Source organism: Struthio camelus, chromosome 3 (assembly GCF_040807025.1).
Source record: "Struthio camelus isolate bStrCam1 chromosome 3, bStrCam1.hap1, whole genome shotgun sequence".
In the NCBI taxonomy this organism is placed as follows: Eukaryota; Metazoa; Chordata; class Aves; order Struthioniformes; family Struthionidae; genus Struthio; species Struthio camelus.
The window spans coordinates 125,229,433-125,247,495 of NC_090944.1; the positions used below are offsets into that span (position 1 = coordinate 125,229,433).

Here is an 18,063-nt window from a genome sequence, read left to right on the forward strand (position 1 = left end):
CTAATCCAAACCTGTTCTGGTCTGCTGTATTTTACTGAAGTAGTTGTAATGATGTTTATTTTTCCAGTGTCCCTATGGGAACCTTGGAAGATTCCAAAATGTATTAATTAAAGAATGACAGGCCTTTCCTTACAATATAAAATGAGCAAGAGTTTTGTGGTTTAAACAGCTATGCTGTTGCTTGTTAACAAGATATTTTGCCTTGTACTCTAGCCAGGCCTATAATGGTCAAAAAATGTTGTAGTCAAGAACTACACGTTTGTTTTCAATCAGTTGTTTTGTAAGTTAAAAGACTTTAAGGGCTTAGTTTAATTTGTTCAAAAAGTATTCATCAGTGGTATTAATAGTTGTACTGAATCACTCGATACCAGTGCAGCTTATGCTCTCCCGGTAAGGCAGTTCTTTCCATTGTCACCTACTTTGTCTATTGCAAGACTTTTCTTTTAAGGTATAAAAGAGTAACTGAAAGTTTGGTGAGCTCTGTGAACCTGATAAAAGTGTTTCTGTTAAATCCTATTTTAAAAAAACCTATCTGTATTTCGATTGTATAAATAAATACTTTGAATAAATTGATTATAAATTTAAAGCAAAAGCATTGCTAAAATAAATGAAAGTCTCACCGTCTTATGGCTGCATCTTTACTATTTGGACCTAAAAATTAAATTTTTCAAGCACGAGCTGATCTTTCTGGAGTTACAACAAATGTAAATCCTTGTAGAGAATTGATTCCTCACATCTTAAGAGCTTTAAGAAATTTGACTTAATTCAGCCTTTGCAACCTACGTGTCAGGAAAAGCTTGCAGAGCTTGTGCATTTGCTGCCACAGTGCCAGGAATGTAATAGGAAGGAAAAATAGGGCTGATATGAAAGATTTAAAAAAAAAAAAAAACAAACAAAAAAATTACCATCACTTTCCAATGGCTTATACAGTCAAATTATCTGAGAAGCGAGAAGCAACATATTCCCAGGTTAGTTGCCCAGCTATGCAGAGGGTTTATTTCCAGGTAGTTCAGCCTACCACTCCCTCCATAACCAGCCAGGTGGAACCTGCCCCTTACGCTCTGGGGGCCTGAGCTTTCAGTTGGCTGCATGGACTGTGGCAAAGTATTGCACTTTTTCTCTTAAGTTTTGATTTCAGCCTGTATATGGATACAAGCAGTGCTAACTGGAGGGTGGTGGTAGTGGTGTTATTGTAACATGGTCTCAATTGCTTATGTGCAAGAATGCGGAGTTAGTAAATCAACCTTCGAAATACATATTTAGGGCAGTGGAACTATTTGTGAGAGTAAGGAGGGAGGCGCTAAGCCCTGCATGCGAACTGGGTGCTGAGGAAGAGGATGTTATTATTTATGCACAGAGTAACTTTAAAGAACTTTGGGGGGAGGGTTCTGAAATACAGTAAATATTTAATATTTTTGTCTTGGGAATGTATCATTCCAGTCTGATAAGAAAATTCAACTTGCAGTGTTACAGTGTTAGTTGAAGGTATTGTCAATATTATTTCTTACAATCAGAGCCAAGTTTAATTCTTATCCCAAAATCTTGGAAATTTGAAGTGAAGTGGTTTGGATTTCTTAAAGGTTGCTGATGTTGTTCTTATAATGGAGCAGAAAAAAATTAATTTTGAAGCCTGTTCCCCACTTTATTTTATTTGTCATTTATGAATGGCTTCTGTTAGTACTATTGGATGACACGGTAACTGATTAATGCAGCAACAAAACCAATTTCTTAAGAAATATCTAAATCCTACTTATAGGATGATATCTGGAGTAGTTATGAAAGTAGTTGGTTTGCTATTTAACAGTACCATGAATTTGGTTACTTTGGGGTCTGAAGGGATTCTAGCTAGCTAGCTAGTCTACCTAGGTGTTCAAGTATGTGTATTTTCTTTTTGCACGATGGTACTACATTTTGAGGAAGGTCAATATCGTTTAATTTGAGGGTAGTTTAGTCTTCATTTTGTAACTGTCTCATTTAGCAGATACTTAAGCTAATACATTTCTGTGGTTAGTTCAGGAGTGTAGACATGCATACGTTCCCAGAATTCGATCCTTTATACCTTTAACATAAAGGGAGTTGTGCTGTATTGCTTAACAGGAGAAAGAGGAGACCTCGTGTTTTTGCTTTGTTATTTTTAGATGTGAATTGTAATGTTAATTTATGGATTAAATAACCTGTAAATATTTGGGGCAAAGAAGTTTTGTGGTTTTGTTAGGTATTAAGAATTTACTGATCTTGGTAGTTTGTATATTGACTCAGTTTATAAAGTTGCTTTCATGAATAGTAAGCAGCAGATTTGTGGACAAGGATTTTACAGTGCTTTGAAGGGTTGTGCATGTTCATATCAAAATTCTGAATTGAATGATGAGTTTTATACACACAAATATTAGGCTTTTAGATTAATTCATAATAGGGATGTAATTGAAGTGCATTTCTCTTCTTTTTCTTCCTCCTTTGGAAAGCCAAAATATTGAATTCTAGGAGAATGCAAGCTGCCTTTTTTACACGTGTCTAGGTGTACTTTGGTTGTTGTGTAGCGTCATTTGTTTTTGGAACTGTTGCAAACCAATTCCTGTTTATGTTGAGGAAACACAGTTCTTGACAAACAGTACTGCAAAACGATGTCTGTTCCAGCTCTGCAATACACACAGAGCTGTATGAGTTCCTCCAGGCTCTGTGCAGGTGCAAGCGGATACAGGTGAATCCCTATATCATGAAAGTGTAAGTTATCAGATTTTTGTGGGCCAGATAAAGCAGCTACCTTACATTTTGCCGTTTTGTTTTCCTCTTGGTCTGAGCATTCAGTGGTGAATGCCCTGCCTGTTAGAAGGATACCATCCCCCTTGGCTGATGTGAAACTGTAGATGAAGTATCTGGCGTGAGTGGTTTAGGATCGTTCAGAAAGGTTGCCTCTGAGCCAGAAGACCCTCTTCCGAGCCCCATTCCGGTCCTGCACGCACTGGGTTATACAACCTTCTTTCATGTGCAGTTTTTATGAACCATTTTTGCTGAAGCTTCTATTTTAACAGAAGGGAGGAGAGTTCATCACTAGAAGAGCTGTTCTGGTACCGATTCATTGTGGAGAGTGGTGGAGTTACCTCGTTGGAATGTGATTTCTTATTTTGCTTCCTGTTTTCAAAGATAATATAAAAGAGGAAAAAAGGGAAGGGAAATGAAGGCTAACTTTATATCTGTTTGGGTTTTTTCACTGAATGTGTTGTTAAGGTCTGGTGAAGTGCAGCTGTTGTTGAGCGTCCTCTATCTTGGAGAAGTGATCTGCAGAAATATTGCGTGATACATAGTCTAGGGCAGTATTACTGTTCCAGTAGTCTTTCATCAGCATTTTAATTTTCTGTAGAATACAATAATGATTTGCTGTCTGGCAGAGAAATTAATATAACATAGTTTTTTCCAGAGTGGACCCTTCATTACGTTATACTTTGCTTTTGCTATTGGAGATCGCAACGTTTAACACAGATGTAATGTATCTATGAACTTTAAGTCTATAAAAAAATGTAGACAGCTTGACCCCCCCCCCCCAATAGCTTACTTCATAAACTAACTTTCACGGCATACTGAAAGTTTTGACTTAGTTCTTATTGTTCATTATTTCCTGCTTTAAACTTCAGAATATTACATTAGGGAATATAGGTATAAAAGCAAAATAGTCTTGTTTTCAGGGCTATTGTTCCCTAGGATTTTCTATTTTTGATGATTGATATTTTCCTTTGTTTCAGCCAAACCTTTTACATCTAAAGTGAAACAGATGCGACTACATAAAGAAGATTTTGAAATCCTGAAGGTGATTGGTCGAGGAGCCTTTGGGGAGGTATGTATGGGAAGGAGTGGCTTGAACGTGCCCTTGGAAACCCAGGGCACTGAGGAGAGAGAGCTAATAGCAATATGCTGGCGTAACAGTTCTACGTTATTTAGGCATAAAGGATATTGTAGGCCAACCTAACATTTGATCTAAGTACATTTTAATGGATGCATCCATTAATGGTTCTTTTTCAGTCTTAAATTTTCAGAGAAGGCAAGTTTACGCAGATTAAAAGACAATGTTGCTTTCAGTTGTCTGGTGATAAAAGGTTTGCTTGACTGCCATTTTTTACAGTCAGCAGATGGAGACCGCTGAGTATTGATGATATCAAGTTCATCATTAGTCATTTCTAATCGTTCTGATAACTGAAGAGCCTGAGAGCAGTTGTCAAGACCTTAAATGGCCAAATGTTAACATTGACGTTCTAGAAACATATAGAAATCTCCCAATTCCTATCCTTTTTTTTCTAATTCTTAATGAACACTTGAATATTTTTTTTCTGTACTTTTTAAAAATATTTGCCAAATGTTAGTTTTCGTTTCAGTTGCCATCTAGTGCTGTTGAACTATGGTGATAACATTTTCTGCTGCCTCTGATCAAACCCTCTCTTATTTTCAGTCATCAAGCAAGGCGGTTGATCACTGGCTTTACAGATACCGAGGATATCAGGTTATGCAAGCTGAAGAAGCTAGAATGAAAAAACCTTAGCTTTCTGCCGTTTCTTCTTAAGATCTGTTAGATGTATGTGCTATGATCTTCCTGCAGGACAATATGTATATAGAAAGGGCAAGCTAATACATAATTGCCTTGAATTTTTGATGGCCAAATGTAGTAGAAATGAAGATAGTATATTATCATATAATGCATAGATATATATATACACACACGCATGCACATATATACATAGATGTATATATACATCTTCAGAAAGTACTCCTTACTACTTGGAAAAAAACCTATGCACTGAAATCTGGAGTATAAGAAAGACTCTGAGCAATGCTTTTGTTGCTCCTGGAACTCGAAACATTTTTCAGATTGTAATGTTCTCTTTGGTGCGAGAGCATTTTTGGAGGCTACACGCCAAATGACAAGGAAGAGTTGGTTTCTGGTTCTTTTACATATTTGCTTCATGTGGTAAAGGTAGACTTTGCTAGTGTATGGTTGCAGAAGAACAAACTTCTATAGTGGTACTGAAGGAACTGGAACTTTTACTGTATTGTATGTTACTACGTATTCTAATGCTGCCCCTATGTGAGTGATATCATTGAGCAGATGTAAAAATGACTTCAGTAGTATTTATTTAGCTAATTTATTGTTTTCACTTGTTTTACTCTGTCTGAAATAAGAATTAGTCTTGTAAAGAAGTATTAATGTTGACGTCTGCCACGAGGAGAGTGTTGCATTCACCTTTGTGAGCAAAATAGTTCTGCATAAAACAGTGGCTTTTTCAGTGCTGCAATAGTAATTGCAGCTCAGTTCACGTACAAATTCTGTAAGATGTAAGAAAAATCCCAGATGCAGATACTGTTTTGTCAGAAAATCATATGGAAGACCTGCATTGTGCTGTGTTTTTAAGAGAAGTCATTTTTGTCTGCTGAATCAGCATCAAAGTGTACAGCAGCTAAATCGCAAAAACTGTACTACTTTCTCAGGAGGCTTCTTTGTGGTGACTCTTAACGTGAACAGTAAGAGTGTAACTTTCCACATCCTCTTCTGAGGACAGTCTGCACAAGAGTCTCCTCTTTTAGATACAGTGTTTGTCTTTTTAATTCTTTATTCTGGAAAGATAGCATCAGTCCACTCAGTTGTCAAAATCTCCAGTAAGGGGAAAAGTGCAGCGCTTTCAATGATGCTGTTAATTTCTATATCTTCTTAAAGTAGGACTTCAAAAATATTTGCAGGGATATGTGTTAAATCTACTTGCTAGTTAAGTTTAAAGTTCTCCCCAGACTTTTGTCTGAAAAACCTAAAAGTTCTGTGTGAAATTAGTGATTTTCCTTTAAACTAACTTAATAAATAGCTGAGGAAGGTTTAAGAAAGGACTACCAAATATTAGTGCAGCTTAAAACAAAAGAAACTACATTAATAATAAAATGCAAAATACTTCAGTGATTCAATAGACTGCAGTAGTTTACTGAGGAAGATCAAGAAATCTAGAAGAATGTATTTTCTTTCTGGCAAAGTGCAAAGGAAACCAAGGTTGCTCTAGGTTTCTGGGAGGAGTAGTTTTGTCTCCTGAATCAACTTAATTCTGAAATTTTATGGACTGCAAAGTTTGTGCAAGCTTTTGTTGGCACAGTCTCAGGCTTATATTCATTCAATGTCTTATATTCAGTCTGCGCTATTCAGTTTCTTTAATTGACAGTCAAGAAATAGTTTTCTTCTGTTTTGACAAGGTCGAGGTAGACAAAAAGCAGTTGAAACCAATTACTGCTTATAAGCAGTTGCTTATAACCAGTTATTGCTTATAATGATATGTGAACTGTAAGAGGTCATAGTTCTTGGTCTTTTATACTCCCTTAGAGTCCTTACCCTGCTTGATGTAACTCGGAGAATCTTGCTTTTTGTCAAATTAATGGTGTGCACCTCCCCTCTCCATGAGTACGTTTACTTACTTATTTAAGCTTTTGTGTGTAAGAGCGCAGCCTTCAGAAAACACAGATGTTTTGGTGGGAGCAGGAGGATCTTCCAGGTAAAAGTCATGATGTGGGCATCAAGTGTTTGAGTGTGCTGGCTTTGGGCAGTGTAGTTTGAAAAAACTCAACACACACCTCCAAAAGCAGAAAGACTTTAAACTTGGGAGTTGAAGGGTGCTATTAAAAAAGAAAAAAAAAAAAAAAAAAGTGAAGGACCACTGTTGAAACCGAGAGGTGACAGGTCTTATTGGTGTCTCTCAGCAGTACGGAAGTGCAGCAGAGTTAAGGTTCTAAATAATACTGTAATTTTCTTTCGGTTCACTCTGCTGCTTAAAAACGTATATGAAGTCCGGTGCTTGAATTATCTCCCTTATGCAAGCAAATATTACATCACTATGTTGTTGATATTTCTAAGATGATGATTTTTTTGGCCCTGAGAACTAATTAGTCATTCCTAATTTTGAATAGACACATTTTCTCTTCCTCCCTTTCCCACCTCAGTCCAGGCTGGGTTGGTCACATCAAGTAGGACTCTCTAAGAAAAGTCAAAGAAGTGTTGTGCTCAGGTGCCGTTATTTTTTCAATAGAAATTAGACAGCTAATTCCCGGTATGCGCCTTTGAAACATAGTCCTGGTTTCTGGAAGGCTGGCTACTCTTGGTGAATGAGAGAACCCTGGCTCTCCCCAGCTCTCCCTCATCCTTTTTTCCTCAGCTTCTGTTTTAGCTGCTTGTGTTTAAAGGGTGTTGCTTTTTAGGCAAAGGAAACGTGCAGACATCTACCATAGAGACAGGAAGCCAAGTTTGGGGCAGAAGGTGTTTGACAGTGTGCCAGACTGTACTGCTGTTTGTGGGAAATATGGAATGCTGTTGGAAGAATGAAAAAGAATAAAATCCAACTAAAACCAAGATGTTTACATCAGCACATACCAATCATTTTTGTAGGGCTGCTCACAGTGAAATATAAATTAAAAAAAAAAAACTGTAATCGTCCAATTTTAATAAATTCCAGTAACAAGACATTTTGGGATAACTAGACTGGAATGATTACCCTTTCTTCCATCTTAACAGCTTCCTTCAGATAGGGAGAATATCGAAACAGCACTTTGTGTTTGTGCCTTTGTATACGTAATAAATATATATGTATGTATGTATAAATACTGCCTGGGTCTGTAATCAGGTTTCAGAATTTTTGTTATAATTAGGATCTACATGAGATTGTTCATTACTGAAGTGTCCGCTTTTTGTTTCATAGTCAAATTCTAGGCTGAGCTCTTTCAAATTTACTTTCATAAGGCACTGAGACACCCACAAAAAGATGCTGTGATTGCAGAAAAATGACGATGCTTTTTTGATTTTTTTTTTTTTTTTTTCTCTTCATGATGGTTATTGATATGGAATAGCATTAATGGCTTTCACAGGCTGAAAGACTGCCTCTGGCTGGTTGTAAACACAGCTGGTAAACACAGATCTATTTTTGTTCTTTACTCGTTCTACAATACTGCTGCAGATTCACAAAAAGGTACAAAGCCCTCAGTCGTCTTATGAAGCCCTACACTCCGGCTATTAACCAAAGGCAATCCTGTAGCTCCTTCAGTTGTGTCCAAGTGAATGCCGTATAGGGCACTGGCCTTTCGTTTGTGCACTGTAGGATGCTTAAGGAAGTCCTGAAGCTGGAAGTGAAATCCCTATCTTCTGCTTGCATCTTTGGCCGCCCGCTCCCCAACTGTTTCTTGGGGGGGCGAACACAATTCCTCCTGCTGGACAGCGGCTGTGTAGTCAACTCTAGGAGCAGCCTTTTAATTTTTTTCCCCCGTAATAATGGCACAACCCTTGAAGGTGTTCAGGGTAGATTTACATAGTGGTTTCATATCAAGACTATATCATGCAGGTGAGTCCCTGTCATCTGGGATACGATACAATTTGAATATTGTTGACTAGTTGCAATATTAAGGCTTTTTCCTCCTGATACTCCTCATTAGGAGTGGATACAGATATGGGCTTACCAGAGTTTCAAGCTAGTTTCAGCTAGTAAAGTGACAGGAGACCAATGTTTGAAATCCATGTTATGGGTTACGTAGTGCCACAAAGGACTGATATTTTCCTCCTAAGGAAAACTGTGATGCTCAGTCCTAGGGTGCCATATTGAACACGCACATGAGAGTAGATATTCTTTATGAATTAAAATTAGATTATAGTCACGAGTAACTAAATTTTTGTGTGTATGTGTGTCAAATCTGAATGTACCTTGAGGCATTCCAAGGCTGGACTTGAACCTAGATTTTTATTCATGAAGTCGCCTTTAAAAATGTCAGTTCATTAACTAATTAAAACGGGTAGATCTAATACCTTTGTGTCTCCCCTCCTTTTTTGTTTTTCCCCTCACAAAGGGAGCTGTGTAAAAAGCAAGGGGCTGATAACGTATTATTGCACGCGAGAAGCGACAGCTGCTCCATGGGATCTGTAGCTAAGCATGAGATATGCTTTTAAATATACTTTAGTTTAGATATCTGAGTATTGTAAGAGTTTAGCATGCACTTTTGCCATGTTCATGAAGCTACTGCAGCTGATGACACATTTGAAGATGGTTTAAAGAGATTTACAGTATATTTTCTTCAAACTGTCTAGTGTTATATTTTCTTTTCTGTTAGTTCTGTCTTTACACATAGCTAGTTTACTGATTTTGAAATGGATGTAGGATTCAACCTTAGTGGGGTTTTTTTTGTCATTGGCCTGCAGGATAAAAATGATGGTAATCTGTATGACAGTATGTTAGTGTGTAACCAGATGCAGACAGAAATAAACTTTTATCTCCTAAAGTCCTTGCAAGGGAGCAGGTGGAATGGGATAATTGGAGAATAGTTGTTAAAATATATGAGTTGATGAACTCTTCTATAACAGGGAAGGTAATACTGTGATCCGGTCTAATTCTGATCAGCAGCTATGACTAATAGTCTGTGGCAGATTCACTGCCATTTTGGGTAAGACGCTTCAGTTCCCTGCGTATGGAAAGCTAACTCTACTTCCGGTAAATATTTTAAGAAAACAAGTTTGTGTAAACCTCTTTAAACTTGTCTTCCCTCTTTCCTAAAAAAATATACCCCATCTTAGCTTTTATTATAACTAATCTAAACTGCAGTATTCTCAGAAAAAGGCTCTGTATGTTCCGTTTGTTAATGTGTTATTTCACAGGCTTGTGCTATCTCATGCTAAAAAAATAGTGAGGTTGGGGTGGGCTTCGAAGTTTTACTTTTCTAGGAAGCATGAATTTCACTAGTTTCCTGCCACTGACAGTAGACATTGTAAAGAACCCATTGAAGTGAAAATGGAGAAACCTGAAACAATACTTTATGGTCTGTTTGAAGAAAGTCTAGTGCAATGTTTGGAATGAAAGGAAGTTGTTTTGTGGCAAGCCTACTGTCATAATGTGTGTCTAAAAGCTAAAATTTTAATATTTCTTAGTTTCAGAAGCTACTACATTGCTGTCTTTTCTTTGATGGTTCACTAATTTAAGTTATTGTCTGGGACTGAGAGAGTGAGTCCAAGAACATGGAACATAAAAGCTAGTGGTAGTTTCATGGCGATATGATAGAAGCGTGATAGTGCGGAATACCATTGTTCCTCTCTTGTCACCTAGAAAGAGTGATACACAGTGAAAGCTTAAAATAGGCTTGGAACTTCCACAGAATAAATGTTCTGTAGTGTTGTGATGCTCCTCTTTCTGGATAGTGATGGTATGGTATCATGGGTGTCCAGAATAATGAAAAAGAAATTAAAGAAAACACGCAGGTTTTCATAAATAGAAAAACAGTTTGTGTTTTCATATTTTGACTTATTTGTCTTTCATTTATCTTTTTCAGGTTGCAGTAGTAAAATTGAAAAATGCAGATAAGGTTTTTGCGATGAAGATACTTAATAAATGGGAGATGCTGAAGAGAGCTGAAGTAAGAATTTCAGAAATATTTTTTTGTAATCATGCACCTTCTTACTATGCTGTGTCATTAGTTCTTTTTCCAAGGGGAGACTCTTGTACATATGTAGGGACTGAGGAGGTACCTCACTACTTTCTGACAGAATAAGTTTAATTTTAAAATGAGCTCAAAGCAGGATTTGGGAAAGGTTGAAATGGCATGGAGTCTCTCTTTAGGTGGGTAGTAGAAATTATGGTATTTCTAAAGTTGCCTAAGAATTTCCCACTATACAAGCAATCTTTTAATGTATTTATTCCATTTAGGAGTGTAGTCTTTATCATCTAATCTTTGGTATTTGGAAATTAATGAGGTCTAACTCACTAAGCCCATTAGTTCATCGGTCGTTAGAAATTAGTCAGGGTCTGATTTTTAGATTGAAAAATTAGAAAGATAAAAATAGATTATAGGAAAAATGGGTTTCCTATTAATAGTTAGTTAACTATACTATTAATAGTAGGTTAACTAACCTATTGTATAGGTTTCAGATTACCTTGAGACAGTGTGTCATAAAAAAAAGTCTGTTTGTAAAACTTTGTGATGAAAAGTTCCTCATTAAGGCCTGAGCCTGCTCTACGTGCTGGAAAAGGTGGAACGGTTGTGTTACCAGCACTGCTTTGACTTGGGTTCCTACTTTCGTTATGCAACTTAGCCCTTCCTGGGCTCCTCAGTACGTTTCCCTGGATGCCTTTGGAAAAAGACTTCTTCTAAAATGCACTCTACACCTGAAAGCTTGTGTATTAGTTTTAAATGGAACATGTATCTAACTTTTAAATTGCTTTGAAATTCTTCATTTATGCATGCTAAAAATAAACTGCTTTAAAAATAGATTTATAAAAATAAAACTTAGTGACTTACACATAAAGTTGCTCTGGCCATTGGGCTTTCTTTGGTTTAGACAGCACAAACAACACTATCTAGGTGTCTCTTCACCTAGACACCTAGGTGTCTTGGTGTCAAGGTGTCTAGGTGTCAAGGTGACTTGTCTGGTCAAATTATCCCTAACTTCAGCTTTTATTTGAGGCCTTTACTTTGCTACTTTCAGGCTGTCCTTTTGTTCAATTGCTTCCAAGTTTATTTTGATTTCTGCATGTATGTTTTAATTATATCTTGGTAGGAAGTGAGATCAATGGGTAACTATCACACTTTTAAAAAAATAAAAAATAAAAAATTTACCCAGACACATTAAAGCCCTTTAAAGATGCATCCTGTCTCTTTAATGAAAATTTTAACATATTAAAAAATATAAATGGCATGCAGATTGTGATTAGACACACCCAATGTGTTTCCTCTTTATCCAGAAATTATTGAGGTACTGAAAAATCTGGCATTAATAGAAAGAGGTATTTCTCTCCAAGATAGGTGTCATTTCTGTAAGTTATATTATTTCGGTTAGAAAGAAAAGACCAGAAATAAAGTTCTGCTCTATTTTTAAATGTTCCCTTTTAAAATCAGTTTAAAAGCTATTTCTTTCCATTAAAATAAAGTTATAAATAGGTTTGAAGGATTTTCACTGTGCAAGGTATTAAAAGTACCCCTCCCCTGGGTCCAGCTGAATTTCTGAAAGTCTGGAACAGTTAGCCTGAAAAGAATTGCAGCTATGTTTTTCCATGTATTTGGTGACCCATGGGTATGCAGTGGAAAAAGAACCATCTGGAGTGAAAAGGCATGACAAAGCATGACCTTCAATAACTATAGCTTATCTTTCTTAATGTTGATGAATACACCTGATTTATTACTACTCCTGCTACAATGACATATTTTGGCAGTATTCACAAGGTGATGCACAAACATTGAAACACGTATGAAAATCGTATACTCCAAAAACACAAGACAAGTGCATAGGTAAACATATACATAAACAGTAGTTCATGTATCCTAGTATCAGCTCTGCGGGAAGTGGGAATCATTTGGAAAAGCAGAAAGGGATTATATACTCAGAGGTTTGTAAATACCAGATTAGGGTTTATTGTAAATCTGAGATTGTCTAGTTTTTGGGTAGTTGTATGCAAAAACTGCGTTACAGGAAGATTATATAGGCTGCAATGTCAACATTCTCGTTTTTATTATAAAGAGCAGAAGTTTTCCAAATACTTGCAACTGTTGAAAACTGAGATGTGATGTGGAAATGGGGACGTTACTGGTTCAAGGAGTAGCTGAAAGCCTGCTGCTGTTGCCCGTTCGCTCCCTGCTGCGTTACCCTGAGTGCTGACAATCACTTGCAGTTAGATTTCTGCCACAAGAGCGGCAGATGAGGCTCAGAAGAGACCAGGGCCAGAATTACACAGCGTGAAAGCAGTCAGCACTCGCAGAAGGTGCTAACTCTGAGCTGCGAGGTCATGAGCCAATACTCACCAAATAGCCTAGAGGCCCGAATCCTCTTGCTAATTACAGGCCACGATAACAGCACAGATATAGCAAAGCACTAAGCTAATCTAAGTGGGCCTTGCTATAAGCAGGGAGTTGGGCCAGATGACCTCTGGAGATCTCTGCCAACAATTCAAGGAGACCCAGCGCTCTCCAAGTCTCCCCTGCCATTCACTGTCCCCAGAGGAGATGAAATGTTGAGATGATGCATGAGCAACAAAAAAGGCTTTTGATTCATCTTCCCCCCCCCCCCACCTTACAGTGGTTGTAGTCAGGCCAAATTTGACATATTCCCAAGAGACTAAGACTATGGAGATGTATATTCAGCCCACAGAAGAGCTGAAGGAGTTTGCTCTGTATCTCTCTTTGCTGCCTCTGAGCCTGGCATTTGGGGAAGGGGTTCTTTGTGCAGTGCCCGTGGAGTCAGGATGGACAGTCTCAGCCTTGGGACCCTGGGAGGAAAGAAGAGGGAACTCTGGAGGCAGAGCACAAGTGTAATGCATCCTTTTAGAAACAGCTGCATTTACTAATTCCATTAAAGTATGATCTCACTGCAAACACAGTTGCATTGATAAAAACATGTATGCCACATTTATGCTCATACAATTGAATCTACTCTGGAAGCTTGTTCTATATGGAAGCAAATATAACTGTTATAACACAGCACAAAAACATGGATATAAAAAACCTGCAAGTGAGCCATGTTACAGTAAACGCAAGAACCACTGCAATTCCCTTCCCCCCCCCCCCCCCCCCGGGTGAATTAATGCAAAGCCCATGAACCAGTTGGTTCAACTGCTTGGCTCTTATTTTTTTCAACTGTGATCTACTGTGGTAAAAGCTGTTGTTGTCGGCTCCAGGCATATTGGCCAGAGGTGGGTGTTTAGGGTGCTCAAGGAGTGTCATCTTTTGTGAAATCATGGCAAAAAGCAATAGAATTTTGTAGACTCTCTGTAGTAATCAATACTATGGGTAGTCGAGTAACAAGTAGAGAAACTACATCGTTTATCTTTGGGAAAACAAGAATTCATGGTTTCTCTCTGCCGACTATCTGTCCAGAGTTTACAAACGAGAAGGGAAAAAGAAATTAAACTGAAATACAGAACAGCTTTGCTTCCCGCTGAAAATCTTCCTTTCCCTATAGCCAAATGAAAAATCTTTGGACTATCTTTGAAGGTCTTTGTTTGTAGTATGCTTTATTCACTTCATTCACAAGTTTCAGTTATTCCTGATTTATCTCATGCATTGTGCTATAATTAAAATGTATCACGTTTCTCCTTCCTAGTCTGTATCGTGCTTGCTCACTTTATTCGGCAAAACAAGCCTTAGCATGGTGTGCTTGTTCAGACGAGAGACTTATTTTCTGCTTTGTTTTTTTACTGCTTTTATTCTTGTGCATAGCTCAGTCTAAAATGAAGTTTCTCTTTTCATTCTTCCTTCTCCAAATCTCACAGCCAGCCATAACCATGTCAGAGTTCTGGTATTGGCTATTGTTTTTGGAAACAAAATTGGAAAAGTAGTAAGAAACCGCTTAATTTTTTTTTCTCCTTTAAAATTTAGCTGTCTCCTAGGATGGAAGAGGCAGAGTATGTTCAAATTGATGAAACAGGTTTGTGAAGTAGCAGCGTGCTGGAGGAGATTATGCTCTGTGTTTAACTCTCCATCTGCCTTCTAGATGGAGCCCATTCAGTTATTAGTTTTTAAGCTATCCTTGAGACATTTTTTCCTGTAATCTTGGGAGTTCCCGTTTTCCAAACAAAAGTGCATGTTTGCCATGCTAGTTGGCACTTCATATTTTCTTACAATGTTCACTTCAGAACTTAATCCCTTCGAAAAGGGATCTGTTGGTCTTCCTCTGCTGTCATTCACCAAAGCTGCTTTTCGTGGCATAGCCTGTTGACTTTTCAGGGCAGACCTCCACTGAATTAAAACTGCCTCACTGCTTTTGAGATTAGTTCTCTTCTTCACGTTTTATCTTCCTTTGTTTTAAATAAACCTGTGTTCTCCTAATTCTCTTAGATGTTTCTCAGCGCTTTTTGGTAGTTTTTGCTTTTCCTCTGTTGCCCGTGCTGTGAGGGCACCTTTTACCTCTGTTGTTTCTTTCTTTCCACTCTATTGGGGGCGAGATCCTCCTGGATGTCTTATCAACAGCTTTTATCTAATAAAACAAAAATTCAGTCTGCTCTCGTTTTCCTCAGCATGGGGAAAACCCCAACTGGTTTGTGGTTGCCAACTTATGGCTGGATGGAAGTTATTAGCAGCTACTTTGAAATGAAAAGAAAAATTGTGCTTACATGAGGACAGCAGTGTAAAACTAGATTAACAGCATGAGAGAAACCAATAATACAATAGTCCAGATTCTAGTCAACTCCCACTGCAGTTATAATTATATAATGCTATTATTAATTGTTTTCTTCAGTGTTATATTGCTATTCTGTCATCACTGACGCTGGCTTTCAGTATGTGTATGTATACAAAGGATCAGATTTTGACTAGGAATCTTTAGATGATGAGAAGAAGCTTTATTTCCTCCTTTGCTTCACGTCAACAACACAGAGAACTACAACTGTTTACATTTAAAGAAGGTGGAGTTTTCTGGTATACAGGTTTTCTCACGTTTTGGCATGTTTGGAGGGTGTGGTAAGTGACTTTTTAATTGAGAGGCAGTTCTTTCAAACATCATGTTAAAAAATAAATACTCACCTTGCAAAATGTGTTTCTTTGTATGCTTTAGTTAAAGCCTGTAATAACTATTTTTCTTCCCTTCAGACAGCCTGTTTTCGAGAGGAGAGAGATGTGTTAGTGAATGGAGATAATCAGTGGATCACAACATTGCATTACGCATTCCAGGATGAAAACTATTTAGTGAGTGTTGCTTTTATGTGTATATTAATGGGTATTCAGATTGTTAGTTGTGGTTTGCGATGCAAATTAGGCCTATTTATTCATTTGTTAGTTTTATGTTCTGGACCATAAAGACCCAAATGCATCCGTATGTAAGATTCTGCAGGAGGGAGGGTGGTCAGACAATTTAAAATTTTGCTATACATATCTCAAGAATGCAGCTTTGTTTTCTGAATCACTTTGCATTTATTGATTAAAAACCTTTTCATTATTGGCCCATCTGTGTCCTAGAATTTGGATATAAATTTGCCCCTGTAATCAGATCCATAAAAATAAAAGTATGCATATTTTCTGACATAAGCTTTCTATTTGACCTCCATTTCTGTGGCTAATATTGCTGATTACTGTTTCACATTTTGAAATAGTGAGGAAGCCCTATTTTTGAAAGAACAGAGAGGGAGGGAGTCCTGAGTTCATTCGGACGGGTCTTTGCCTGCTTTTTTGGAGGATTTGAAACCACTAAGATGCTGGAGAGTAATAAAAAATAAAGAATTCCTTGCAGCATGGAAGAATGCTGCTAAATCTTTGTAAATAGAGTTGGAGGTTGTAACTGTAGATTAAAGTATCTGTTTAATATTTTATATCCTTTAGTTTTCAAACGTTTGCAAGACTTGCAAAAATAAGGTAGTACAATAAGGAGTGCCAATTTTCTGTGAAACCTTTCCCACTTAAAATATGTTTTGATTGTGATATTACAGCTGTGGTAATAGTTATGCCTGAAAAGATAAACAACTACAAGTTGATAGATTTTGCCTATTTGGGTTTTATTACTCTATGCTTTTGATGCTATATCCTTACTAAGTTTTAATGTTTCCTTATAAATCTAATATGCAGTGAAGACTCATAATAATTTTTTTTGTTATTTTGTCCAAGAAAAGAAACGGTACACACAGCGCTCTTGCAAACTGTGATGCTTTTTGCTGCTGTATTGCTTTCAGTTCTACCAGTATAATAGATACTTGGAGTGATCCATGGATCTTGGTTGAGTTTATAACAGACACAGGGCTCTGCGTTTGTGAATCTAACGGTTGTCTTAAAACCCCCTCTCTCCATGCTTAATTAATATGGACAATAAATAACTTCTCTTTTTTAATATAATTCTGCTCTTACTGTTAACAGTAGCACAAGGATAACGTTATATATTTAGCTGCAACCTGCTAGAATTTGTTTTAACTTAGCTACAGCTTCTCTTCTTTAACTTTGATAGTCTGCTAATGTGAGCTAGTTTTGCAGATTGCTGGGGAAAACATTATTAAAGTTATTTTTCATCATTTTAGTATATGTCAGTGTATTACTGCTTCTATATGTCTTTTATTAAAATAAAATTAAATATAGTACAAGTGACCTTTATAGAATTCATGTAATTCATGATGAAATGCCCATGTGTTATAGTTATTAACTACTAGAATTTAACATCCTTGAATCTGTGCTTTTCCTTCATTTTGGAAGGATAATGGTTTTGCACAGTAGTAGGTTCTGACCTCTTCAAAATCTTAGCTTCCCAAATCAGAAAGTATTTGTCTCCATGAATTTGATTACGCAGGTAACATCTTCTACTCTATGTTGGCAGATCCTATATTATGCACAATGTCAACAATATCTGAAATTGTATTTTGAGCCAGTGGAAGCCTGTCAGTCTTACCCATAACCTATGAGTAGTCTAAAAAGTTTATTCTCCGAAATAATTTGTTTCATGGGAAAGGAAGACAGTAGCAAAAAGGGAAGAGGAAACTGTCATATACAGTACTGGAAAATGAGGGTTCTTGGCTAACATCTCAATTTAGCACCATTGTTTTTGTTTTTACAATTATGTGCTTTCATAAGGCCTTCAGTCCTTTGCATTCAGTTGAGGGATTCGGTTGTTTTTATAAGAGAATCCAGAGTATCTAAATATCGTAAATAAGTTACGATTATGGGGCAGAGAATGGAGGTATATTTTATCATGAGGCTTAATATATTTGGCTATATGTAAATATGAAAAATATTGAAGTAGGTTAAATATTAAAATAAGGTTAAAACACAGTTACTGTTTTCAGGACATCCAAGCCTCTCAGTTTATTTGGAGAACTGCATTTCTGAGAAATGTTAAGTTAGCTTTTATAATGCCCGTAATTTTTGCAGTAAATTACTTTGGTGCTTGAATTATTTTTTTAGCCTCTGATTCACTCAATAAATTGTTTTCTCTCTTTGCTGTCTTGTCATTCCCTCCTCCATAGTACCTGGTTATGGATTACTATGTTGGAGGAGACCTGCTTACCTTGCTCAGCAAGTTTGAGGACAGACTACCTGAAGATATGGCTCGTTTTTATTTGGCTGAAATGGTGATAGCTATTGATTCTGTTCATCAGTTACATTATGTCCACAGGTGAG

General features: G+C 37.1%; 1 protein-coding gene across 8 annotated transcripts in view; it reads left to right on the forward strand.

Moving 5' to 3' along the window:
- CDC42BPA (CDC42 binding protein kinase alpha) overlaps positions 1–18,063 on the forward strand; it is a 200,241-nt gene that overhangs the window by 60,847 nt on the left and 121,331 nt on the right. For all 8 annotated transcript variants that reach the window (XM_068940120.1, XM_068940123.1, XM_068940121.1 and 5 more), the window contains exons 3-6: positions 3,738–3,829; positions 10,315–10,398; positions 15,559–15,654; positions 17,910–18,058. In XM_068940120.1, coding sequence (XP_068796221.1) covers positions 3,738–3,829; positions 10,315–10,398; positions 15,559–15,654; positions 17,910–18,058 — 421 coding nt within the window. The remainder of the gene's footprint in view (positions 1–3,737; positions 3,830–10,314; positions 10,399–15,558; positions 15,655–17,909; positions 18,059–18,063) is intronic.